Source organism: Gobio gobio (assembly GCF_949357685.1).
Source record: "Gobio gobio genome assembly, chromosome: 4".
Classification (NCBI taxonomy): Eukaryota; Metazoa; Chordata; class Actinopteri; order Cypriniformes; family Gobionidae; genus Gobio; species Gobio gobio.
Window position 1 is genome coordinate 18333705 of NC_137100.1, and position 12967 is coordinate 18346671.

General features: G+C 38.3%; 1 protein-coding gene across 1 annotated transcript; it reads left to right on the forward strand.

Moving 5' to 3' along the window:
- The first annotated feature begins 6203 nt into the window (after positions 1–6203).
- LOC307125054 (uncharacterized protein) lies at positions 6204–11065 on the forward strand. The gene is made up of 7 exons (XM_079814667.1): positions 6204–6388; positions 8696–8895; positions 8979–9087; positions 9334–9605; positions 9748–9956; positions 10088–10247; positions 10419–11065. Exons 2-7 carry the CDS (start codon positions 8709–8711, stop codon positions 10556–10558), a joined length of 1077 nt encoding a protein of 358 aa, XP_079670793.1. The 5' UTR covers positions 6204–6388; positions 8696–8708; the 3' UTR covers positions 10559–11065.
- The last annotated feature ends 1902 nt before the right edge of the window (positions 11066–12967 follow it).

The following is a 12967-nucleotide window of genomic DNA, read 5'->3' on the forward strand; positions in this document are numbered from 1 at the left end:
ATGCTCAAAATCATACTCACAGCTAAATGACTGGAATGTTTCACTCGCAAATTGTGGGCCGTTGTCCGACACGACAACTTCTGGGATTCCAAATCGTGCAAATGTAGCTTTGAGCTTGGTGACTACTTGTTCAGCTGTAGTGCTCGATAGGTGTAGGATTTCTAAGAATCTGGAATAATAGTCTGAGAGTACGATGTAGTTCTTTCCTTTGTACTCACATAAATCTACCCCCAGGCGCTGCCATGGTCTTTCTGGCAACGGAGTTGGATTCAGAGGTTCTTTTCTCTGTGTTCTTTTGTGTTTGCAGCAGAATGTGCACTTCTCAATTTTCTGTTTTAATTCAGAGGACAGTCCTGGCCACCATACAGATGTGTGTGCTCTTTCCCTACATTTGGTCAAGCCCATATGTCCTTCATGTATTCGTTCGATAATTTCTCCTCGAAGAGACTCTGGTATGATGATACGGTTTCCTCTAGTAAGTAAGCCGTCAGTCTCAGACAATTCACTTTTGAATCCGTGAAAGTCTCTCACAGAGGGATGTACATCACGAGCATGTTCAGGCCATCCGATTCCAATTAAGTGCTTCACTCTCTGCAATTTTCCATCTTGTTGCGTCGCATCCCGAATTGCACTTATTTTGCCTTTTGAAGCAGGAAGGCATTCAACGATTGCATTGACATAGCAGCTGACGTCCACTTCCGTGGTGCTGTCCATGGTGCTGCTTTGTGGGCTTCGTGATAAAGTGTCTGCTACAACAAGTGTTTTACCTGGAGCATACTCAGCTGTCACATTGAATCTCATCAGTCTGAGTAAAAGTCTCTGGCATCTGATTGGTACATTGTCCAAATCTTTACAATTAATCAAAGGAACCAGCGGCTTGTGGTCTGTAATGAGTTTGAAATGCCCCATTCCACTCAGGTATTTGCTGAAATGTTCGCACGCCCAGACTCCTGCGAGACACTCTTTCTCTATCTGTGCATAATGACGTTCCGCACTAGTAAGGGTTCGCGAGCAGTATGCGACTGGCTTCCAGCAGTCTCCGTGTTGTTGGAGTAGCACTCCTCCCAAGCCGTAACTGCTTGCATCGGCAGATACAGTTGTTGGCCTCTCTGCATCATAAAATGACAATACTGGCGATGTCATAAGCGCTTCCTTTAGTTGTCGGAAAGCTTGCTCCTGTGCTGAGTCCCAAATCCATGCCGTTTCAGTTCGTAGGAGTTCGTATAGTGGACCTCCCAGTGTTGCCAAATGGGATATGTATTTTCCCATATAGTTAATCATCCCCAGCACTCTCTTTAGTTCATGTACATTACTTGGGGCTTTGAGTTCAGCAATAGCTTTGACTTTCTCGGGGTCTGCTCGGACTCCGTTCTCGTCGACTACCTGACCCAGGAAGTGCAGCTCACTTTTTCGGATCTTACATTTGTCTTTATTTAATCTCAGGCCGGCGAGTTCCATTTTTTTCATTACCTGCTCCAATCGTGTGTCGTGTTCTTGCATCGTCGCTCCATATACGATGACGTCATCCATGTACACTTGGACTCCTTCCAGACCAAACAACAGCTCTTGCATTTTTCGCTGAAAAATCTCCGGTGCAATGCTAATGCCAAAAGGAAGTCTTTTAAAACAATACCTGGCAAATGGTGTGATGAATGTTGTTAACCGGCTGCTCTCAGGATGCAGCGGTATCTGCCAAAAGCCACTTGCGGCATCTAGCGATGTGAACACTTTGGCTCCGGTTAGTTTTGCGAGAATTTCATCTGTTGTCGGCAGCATGAATCGTTCTCTTTTGATGTTTCCATTCAGTCTCTTCAGGTCTACACATATTCGCACCTGTCCGTTGGGTTTGATGACGGGCACCATAGGTGCGCACCAGTCTGTTGGTTGGGTGACTCTCTCAATCACACCACTAGCTTCCATCCTTCCTAATTCTTCTTTCACTTTCTGAAGCAGCGGCAATGGGACTCTACGGGCAGTATTAACAGCATACGGTTCTGCTCCTTCTCTGAGTAGAATCTTAACTGGTTCAGTGTTTAGCCTTCCGTGGTCCCCATTGTTAGTATTTACTTCTTCTATTCGTTTAACCAAGCCCATTTCTTTAGCTGCCCTTCCACTGAGAAGATTATTCACTGTTGGGCCCTTTACAACATATATGGTCAGTTCGTACTGTTCCGCTTTATGTTTTATGTGGCTTCTGAATTGACCCACACATTTTAGCTGACCTCCCGGACTGTTGAGTATGACATTTGCTTTGCACAGTTCATGTTTCTTTTGTAGATTCTGGAATGTCTGTTCGCTTATTATTGTCACATCCGCCCCTGTATCTATTTTAAATACTACTGGTGTATTTCCTATTGTCACATTGACAGTCCATGTTTCAGTGCTGCCTTTTCCAGGCTGCTGTACTGATCCAAGGTAAAATGAGTCAGATTCTCCATCTTCCCTCATGACTTCATGGACTAATTTAGTTTTGCACATGCGTTCCCAGTGGCCTTTCTTGTGACATCTCCTACATTCTGCTCCAAAAGCTGGACATTTCTCTCTGTCTTTATGTTTTGTTTTGCCACATCGGCTGCATTTGTCCTCGCCATTCCGTATTTTACCAGGTTGGCTTTCTCTGCTGTGCTCAGACCTGTAGCCAGTACGCTGTTTGGGTCTTCTGATCTCTTGAACGCTGCACATTGGATCCCCCTGCTGGCTGACCTGGTGTGTAACTTCCTCTGCTTGTCTTATCATTTGTACTGCAACATCCAGTGTGAGGTCTTTAATTAGTTGTAATCTTTTTGACAGATCCTTGTCTCTAATTCCTACAACTAATCTATCTCTGATGTTCTCATTTCTGTTAGCACCAAAGTCACAGTTTTCTGACAACTCGTACAGTGCACGAATAAATGTCTCAGCTTTTTCCCCTGATCTCTGAGATCGCTGGTGAAACTGCGCCCTCTCGTGAATGATGTTGGTCTGCGGTACAAAGTAGTCATCGTATTTCTTCAAAACTGTCTCGAAATCGTCTTCTTTTTCTCTTTCATTGAAAACGAAGGATTTGAAAATATTTTCTGCCTCATTTCCCATCGCGTAAATTAATGTACTCACTTGGACGGTCCCGTCCTCTGCTGTGAGCTTGGCAGCCGTTCTGTATCTCACAAAACGCTGTCGCCATGACGGCCATTCTCCCGGCCTGTCGAATGTAAAGTTGTCTGGCGGCTTGAACAGTGGCATTTTCGGGCATGTAGTTCTCTCTTTACCTCGCCACTTCTGACACCATGTCAAGGAAGGCGGCAGACGATGACTCTTTCTTTACATTTATTAATGGAAACAATCATGAACAGAGGTTTAAGTACACATGTGCTTCTTCTCTACTAGCTGACGTTACGTTCCTTTTTTCCTTTAAGGCCTCTCTTAAAGTCGCATACACAATACTCTGACAAAAACCGCGTGTGATTATCACGATTGTGAAAATTCGCGGTAAATCTTGTCCAGTCAGCGTCCGTCTGGCGCAGCGCAGCTGTTTTTTGAATGAGAAGAAGAAATGGCAGAAGGCAGTGACAGCGCCGGGAGATTTTTCAGACTTCTAAAAGGACCAAATCTGAGGCGTTGTCATTTTTTGGCTTTTACAAAAGTCCTGAGGGAAACTTAATCGAAGATGGTCACCCTGTCTGCAGAACATGCCTGAAGAAGTCGCTGTAATAGGGGGAACACTTCAAAACTACGAACGCAAGTGGACTTTGACCTGAATATCAAAACTACGTCTGGGAAATTATAACGTGAAGCGAACGAACAAATTCAGACAAGACTAGGGTGACATTTAAGGGATAATAATCAGGGCTTGACATTAACAACCGCCATTTGCGGGTGTAATTTAACGTTATTTCGGCTGCACACTAGCCACTCTGCCATCTGTTATAATCGCGTTACGCATTATAACCACTCACACGTGTTTATATTGAGTTTATGAATGCAATGTCTCATAATCCCCAGATAGCATGTAGTAATCGGCCCGAGCTCGGCTGCCCCGCGGCGCCTGCGGCTCTGACTCGGCATCGGCGTGTGTTTACCGGGCCGATTCTGGCCCGCAGCTCGCTCTGGCACATGCAGTTTTGTTACGGCTGTAAAGCACTGGCCCGATTGCTGTTCATTGTAACTGGCCCGATTCTGGCTATAGAGATCTGGGCCACTTCTGTCAATGACTCGGCTTATGTTCAATCACTGATGGTTACATAATGAAGCAATAATTAACATAAAATTGTTTTAAAATTTACTTAATTTCCTGACAGGATCTGATAATGTGTTAGCTACTCATTTAATGTCATGAATTTGTACAAATCAAAATATCTAAGGTAAAACTTAATCAAAATGATAATAACAGTGATCGTTTTGCACAGAAGGATCAAATCTATTTAGTTGTAATAAAGCATGCAGGTCATTCTTTACGGTGTAATGCTTTTTAAACGTGCTAAATTATGCACGTGATCTCAGGTGACTCGTTCATCGTCACTTACAGTAGTGGGAGGGGTCTCAACTGTGGCGATTGTGGTTGTGTTTGGACGAAAACAAAACAATGGATTAAATACCACAAAATACGAATATGGTAAGAAAAAATTTGAAAACATTGATGCGCTTTTATTTCCAAGTATTCTATGAAGCAGACACGCTGAAAAGGACTAATGTTACAGACTTTAACAGCACGCGTGGGACTGCAGCTAACCCCATAACTGTTGCAGCTGCTAGCACGACTTTCTTGCATGGGAATTCGATGACCACGACCTAAATCAACCTAAAAAGTAATAGCAGTGCTCATTAATTAAAAAAGTTCTTTTAAAATTTGTTTTGAAAATTGTTACGATGGGCCATATGCAGATAAAACGGTTGCCATTCAGCGATTTGTTGTTGTTGTTGTTTTCTCTCAATGACGGCTTTAAAACGAACTCGGTAAGTGCCATATTATATTCTAACAGCTTGTGTTATTACCCATTTATTTAATATAAATATTTATTCAAGTTATAGGCCTACAGCATTTAGCTGAGCTTCGGCAAATTCAAATCTTGCGTAACAATGACGCATTTCCGTAGCCGTAGCTGATTGGATGACGGTCATTGAATGGACAATAAAAGGTGATGCTAAGAGATTCGGTTTCACAACAGTTTGACAACATTTCGACGTTGGATTTCAATCGCAAAGGTAAGGTTTTTGCTACTTGATATGCTGTTGATACTGACTTGCTATTTTAAAACATTGTGAATGCTAAATTTAGTTTAGTTTAGGTCAAGTATATATTATTTTAAGAAACCATGCTGAACAAATTATTTGAAGTAATAAAATAGTCCATATACTATATGGCTCTGTTAACAACACTAGTAAAAGCCGTAAATGTTGTATTTCTGAGCTAACTTAAAGGAAATACGGTAGAGTGTTGACACTATGATTCTTGCTATTTTAAAACATTATTCACACTGTTAAATTGTAACTGTGTTTAACTTAAAAGTATTTTTAGGTCGTTATTTGGTAACACTTTACAATAAGGTTCATTTGTTAACATTACTTAATATATTAACTAACAATGAGCAATACATTTGTTAATCTTTGCTAACGTTAGTTAATACAAAATACAGCTGTTCATTATTTGTTCATGTTACTTCACATTGCATTAACTGATATTAACAAAACTTTTGTTTTGAATAATGCTTTAGTAAATGTTGAAATTATTATATTAACTAAGATTAATAAATGCTGTACAAGTGCAGTTCATTATTAGTATACAGTAGAATTTTGACTCTGTGAATAAGGTTTTAAAATAGTAAGTCATAATGTTAAACAGTAACATTGTAATTTTCATTGTGTGTTGTACAGACTGTTTTAAATGGGTTCCAAACACTTATCCATTTTCATTTAGTTGTAGTTTTACGTTGGTGTCAATTGGTTGGTTTATTGGCCTCTGTTAACAGTCCTGAAAATATCTGTAGAACAGATCCTGGTTTACGTATAAAAAGATGCAAATGTAGGTATAAAGAAAACAAAAGTACACATTTTGGGCAATTTACAGCACATCAGTTGATCTGCACAAAGACAAAAGAGTAATGTCAGTGTTTTATAATGAACATGTGAATAGGAATGATATTGTCTGAGGTGTTAATGGGCTATTGCAAGCCATGAACTGCTGGTACTGATCTTTCTTTCTTCTGGCTCTTTAAGTGTAAAAAGTGTAAGTCTGTAATGTATGTAAAGATGTAATTTAGTTGATTTCTGGTGTTTTCTGATCTCTATAAATGTATCTATGCAGTATATTGATTGTAACAAAATTAAACTTTGTTTGTGTGCTTTTTGCTTTTTTTGACAGACCACAACAAGATCAGTGAAGTTGCCAAGCTCAGCACAGAAGAGGCCATCCTGTGTAAGTCATGTCTGAAAACTATGAGTTTTATACTGTAAATTCTAACATTCAAAAAAAGGCGAGGGCAAGTGTTGCTCAGATTCTAAAGTCTTTGCAAACTCCTAACTCTAAGGCTAGTGATGACACTCCTCATAATCAACAGATGTACACTAGTAAAAATGAATCCTCTGAAGATAATGACTTTGACAATATTGATGTGGTGGTGTCAGAAGACTCTGTTAATTTAGATGATTATGATGCAGTGATGTCGGAAGACTCTGTAAGTGATTCTGAGAATAGTGATGACTATTTTGAGGAAAGTCCTGATGAAGCTTTTAGAAACGCTCTAACTGACTGGGCTATAGACTTCAGAATCACAATGGTTGCATTAACAGCTCTTCTGTCAGTCTTGCGTAGTATGCATCCCAGCCTTCCAAAAGATGCTCGAACACTGCTTAAGACTAACACAATATATAGGATAGAACAAGTAGCAGGAGGCTCTTTCTATTATTTTGGTATTCTTAATGCATTGTCTGGAATGCTTGAAAAAATATTGCCCCAGTTACCAAACAGACACACACTGAGATTGCAGTTGAATTTTGATGGCATTCCGTTGCACAAGAGTTCAAATATGCAACTGTGGCCTATTTTAGGCTTATTACAAGGCATAGCCAAAAAGCCTTTTCTAATAGCAATATTTGGTGGCATTTCAAAACCAAAAATACTGGCAGAGTATTTAAAAAGCTTAATTGACGAAGTTAAGGTCCTGCAGTCAGGCTTTATTTTCAGAGGAAAGGAACTACTCCTAAAAATTAGTTCTGTAGTTTGTGATGCACCTGCTCGTGCATATGTTAAGGGAGTTAAATCTCATACAGGTTATTCGTCATGTGGTAAATGTGTACAGTCTGGTGTGTACATACAAAAGCGCATGACTTTCCCTGAGACTAATGCTGCCCTAAGAACGAATGAAACGTTCAGAAGCATGTGTGATGAAGACCACCACATAACTAGATCTCCATTTACTGAACTTGATATAAACATGGTATCATGTTTCCCTCATGATTATATGCATTTAGTCTGTCTTGGTGTGATGCGAAGGTTATTAGATCTATGGACAAGTGGTCCTCTCAAGACTCGTTTGCCATCACAGAAAGTAGTCAAATTATCTCAGAACTTACTCTCCATTAAAAATTATGTCCCATCAGAATTTGCTCGTAAACCAAGGTCGATTGAAGAAAAAAACAGGTGGAAGGCAACTGAACTAAGACAGTTTTTACTCTACACAGGATCAGTAGTTCTTCATGATGTTGTATGCACTCCTGTTTACAATAACTTTATGCTTCTCTCAGTTGCGATTTCAATTCTTATTGATCCAACCCTGTGTTCTGTAATGTGTGAATATGCAAAGGTATTACTAGTGGCTTTTGTGGAGCACTTTGTGAAGCTGTATGGCAAGGAATATGTGGTGTATAATGTGCATGGCCTTGTTCACTTAGCTGATGATGTGAAATGCCATGGTCCACTTGACCACATTTCTGCATTTCCATTCGAGAATTATTTAGGGCAGTTAAAAAGATTGGTCCGACGTCCATGTCATCCTGTTGCCCAGATTGTACGCAGGATATCTGAAATATCTAGTGGTGGTTCTAAGATCGACCCTTCCAAAAGTTATGTGCGAAAAGAGCATTGTGATGGTCCTATTTTGCAGTTTGTTAATGGAGAAGTGAGACAGTATAAAGAAATATATTTCCCTGATTTTTGTCTAAAAATTTCAAAAGGCGATAACTGTGTCAGAATTGGTTCCAATATTGGGTTGGTACAGAACATCTATATTCAGAACAATGATGCTTACATCGTATATGCTGAGTTTGAGTCTGTTCGTAGATTTTATGACTACCCAATTGATTCTTGCAGGCTTGGAGCTTATCTCGTATCTGATCTTTCTAAAGAATTTAGATGTGCCAAAATTGATGAGACGCTTAAAAAATATGTCATACTTCCTTTTCAAACCAAGTTTGCCTGTCTACCTTTACTGCATTTAAATTGACAACAACAGCAGTTCAACTGTGTGTTGGTCTTAGGTTTTTTAATGTAGCATAGATATATTTAAACATAATTCACCAAAATCTCACATTCAGGTACAGGCTTGTGGAGTGTAACATAACAGTATTTTTGAAAATAGAAGGATTATTGTGCAATAATAAGCGGAATGACAGCTCAACTTGACTTGATTATTATTGTGTAAATTATTGTGTAATGTGAATAAAAATTGTGTAAAAATGTGTAAAATGCAACAAATTGCTCTTTTTTTTGTTTTGTTTTTTGAAGATTTTTTGGGAAAATGTTCCATATTGTGGAGTTCATCGAGTCATCTGAAGTGGAAGTTGTGCCATCTTCATGGGTGCAGAATGGTACCTGTGCTTGGCCGACTTACAAATCTGTGGCTAAGATCCAGAAGGCTGTAACACTCCATGAATCTCCTAATCGTACTTGGTCTGCCTTCAGGGTGCGAATTATTCACACCACAGGTACTAAAATATTAAGAAAACTGTGACAATATTTCATGATTGTTACATTTTTGGGGAGGTTAACCACCATGTATGTTTTATAGACACGTATCAGGAAGCTCGGCTCAAACTTCCGCAAGCAACTCTGATGTCTGATTTGCAGACAGAAGATGATGATGATGATCGTCCAGCATACACAAAAAGAAAGAACAGGTTTGTTTGTATTTTAAGCATGTTTTTTTACCACAGGTGTTTTTCATATAAACGGTGTAGTTAACCCCAAAATGAAAAGTCTGTTAGCGACAACAGAATGAGGGAATAGATGATTGCAGAACTTTCATTTTGGGTTAACTGTCTTATATGTAAATTGTACATATATTGCATTGATACATTATAATCTGCAAGTTTTGCTACGGCACTATTTTAACGTTGTTGTTTTTTCCTCATGTACACGATCAGGGGAAATAAAAGAAACCACTCTAGTGAGGATGATGACGATAATTACTTTGCAAGCAAGAGACTGGAAAAAACTGTCAGAATAGGGGACCGTTCAGAAGTTTTTGCAGCACCTCAAATACCGTCACCACCACGGACTATGGCAGAACCTCTGAGAACTCCATCCAGACACACAGATGGTATTGCAAGTCCTACCACCTCTAGGAATAATTTACGTCTATGTACCAGTGCAGCTGGAGATGGAGACAGAACATGTTGCAGTTCATCATGTGTTTGTAAGTATGAACTTCATTTTAAAGGCCTAATTCAACAAGGGATTTAAGATTTAACTGACTACCTACCAAAACACTATACAAAAAATATACAAAAAACAAGCTTCAAGTGCATGTACGCTTATTTATGTTTTTTTTTTTGCAGCCCTGCTGACTGAAGTTTTAAAAGCACAAGAGGTCATCAAGCAACAACTTGCCATCATTCTGAAGAATCAGCAGAAACAGAACAGTGCTCAGTCGCAGAGTGATGAACTTCCAGACATCACCACATTCAACCTTCCTTTGTCAGATTTACCTGATCTGGAAAGGCTTGAAAATCAAATAAAGGATCAGCCAGAACAAATGAAGAAGTTGGTAAGATGAAGTCCTTGAATTTTTCACACAATGTGTCTTGTCTTGTATGTATTATAATCACATTGATACTCCGTTACTGTTGTATATTTATTTTGCCTGTAATACCGTTTCATTTTTTTTTTTCTTCAAAGGTAACCTATTTAGGAACAATTGGTGGGTTTTCCACTAAAGAAGCTGTGTGGCGTATCCTGGGAAAGCTTTTGGCGAACTCCTTTGCTAAAAGAATTAACTGGAGTGGTGCAAACCAAAAAGTGGCATTTCGTGCATTGGCCCTCAGGACTATTGTAGTCAGTAAGTTGATTTGATATACATTCCAGTACATATAGGCTGCTATACATCTGTCGTGTACGATTACTTTCATATAATTGTTAATGTATTGTTAGTGTATTTTTTGCTTGTTTTTTGCGCAAAATTGTGTAACTGTATAACTAACTATTTGTGAATATTGTTTGCCATTTACAGATGCAGTGAGGACAAATGCCCATACCAAGAGCTCCACTGATAAAGAGGTGGAAAGGTATATAACAAGATGGCTACAACTTGCTCCTGACAGAGATGGAGGAAGGAAGGAAAGAGCGAAGGCTAACGTGTTTAATGTGTAAATTACTTTGATCAATTCTTTTCTTTTTTTATATTTGTAATGACAGGTATAAAAATAGGTGTTTAAGTATTTCTTTCTTTTTTCTTTTTCTTTTTTTTTTTGCACTATTTTATTTATATGCGTGTTTTTTTAATTAGTATTATTGTGGGGGTTTTTTTTTAGATTACATTTTCTTGACAAATAGGTGTTTAAAGATAGTTCTTGATACCATTTTAGTTTACCATTACCATATAACACATATACCTTTTTTTTATTTTTTCAATATAATCTAGTTTAAGTATTTATTTATTTACAATAGGTGTTTTAAGATGTTTCTTCATACTTGTATAATTTTAAATATATATATCCATTTTTTATTTTTTTATTTAAAATGTGTGCCTTTTTACAAAACTTTTGTATTCAAGTTTCTTTGAACTTATACTTGTGCACTTTAATATTTTTTTTTGGTTGTGTTTAAAGTTGTTTCTTGATAAATGTGCAATTTTCTAAATAAATATAGTTTCTTCATATTTCTGTCCTTTGTTTTTATATCATTTGCAACAATATTCGGATTAAAAATATGTTTTAAGTTATGTTTTCATTTTCTTCAAAAGTTTTATTATAGCCTAAATGTTTTGTATCACATTATCCATTTGCTGTCATATCAACACAAAAGTGGTATAAAGGTTATTCAATTAACATTAATAAAGGTAGACATTTCATAATAACATGGCAAGAATTAATCGGGCCAGCTTTGGCGGGCAGTACGCATTAGTGACGGCCCGATTCCGGCTTGATTGCGGCAGCGTCGGCAAGTTAACGGCTGCCGCATCTGGCCCGATTGATTCGGGCCGGAATCGGGCAGTGAGTAAACATGCATACGGCCCGAGTGCGGCAGACGGAAGCGGGCCGACGGGTAAGTCTCCGGCAGTCGAGAATCAAACCGGAACTGGCCCGAGTGTATTTTGCTATCTGGGTCAGAGGCGTTCAGATTAGCCAGAGTTATGCTCAGAGCGCGCACCTCTCTCACTCGCTGAAATATAGACTCAGATCAGAGATAAACGTGCGATGTATGCAGGAGATTCACTCATCATACAGAGGTTGACTATGTTTGTTCTATTTCAGCAGCGAAAATGGTTTAAAAAAAACACAGCAGAGCTACAGCGCATCTGATATGACAGGCATAAAGTTGGCGAATTTAGGGACCGTCTCTAAAGTTACATACAACATTGGTAACGTTATACAGGTTTGAAACTTCAATAACATTTGAAGGGAATGACAGTCAAAAAACTGACTGTAAAGTGATCATCTAGGTGTCAGGTATGATGCACACATTTTGATATTTAATAAAATAAACTGTCAAATCATATGGATATGCATTATTTCACTAGGATACTGTTTGGGCTCTTACACAAAATATGCTAGATTGAAATGCATCATTGCTGAACACTGATGAGAATATTGCTTGAGAATATATTTACAGAGATAATATTAGAGATTATATTTACGACAAATTAATATTATTTATGCGTTATGCGTTGCTATTGACGACGGCCATTATAAGGAAGGAAATCCCACAGAATAGAATCTATCTTAAAAAAGTGCATAGAGCTGCTTTAGTTTTTTGTTGTTTGTTGATTTTCAAATATAAAACTTGTTGAAATGTTTTAAGTGTGTGCATCTGTTCTTTTTGAACACTTTCATCTCGTTTGAACAAAACCGTGATGATACTGATAACGGTGATAATTTGGGTCACTATAATCGTGATGTTAAATTTCCATACCGTTTCATCCCTACGAGCGATCAGTTTAACGTTGGGAATTTGTTGTGTCGCGTCGCCTCTCGCCGCATCTAATGTAGACAGGATTGCTTTCATTTTTTAAGGTGCTTGGCCGCTCGCGCCAGGTGTAGACACGGTGAAAGTTGCCTGATAATTTATGATGGATGGCCGAATTGTAGTGTCAAAAAAGACAGAAGCCCTCTGATGCAGGCAAGATAAGGGAAACACTGCAAAAATGCTCTTCTTACTTAGTATTTTTGTCTTGTTTCTAGTCTAAATATCTAAAACTTCTTAAATTAAGATGCATTTACTAGATAAGTAAAATGACATAAGATATATTTTCTTGTTTTCTTGAAACTAAAATTAAAAATTAAGTGAGTTTATGCTTAAAACAAGCTAAATTATATGCCAATGGGGTGAGATAAATAATCTAGTTTCTGATTGAAATCTTGTTTCTTGTTTCTGTCCCAAACAGAATTTTTCTCACCCCATTTGGCAGATAATTTAGCTTGTTTTAAGCAAAAACTCACTTCATTTGAGTGTTTTTTCCCCCCAGAAAACAAGAAAAGAAAAATATCTAAAAAATATCTGTCATTTTATTAGTAAATACATCTTGATTTAAGAATTTTTAGATATTTGGACTGGAAACAA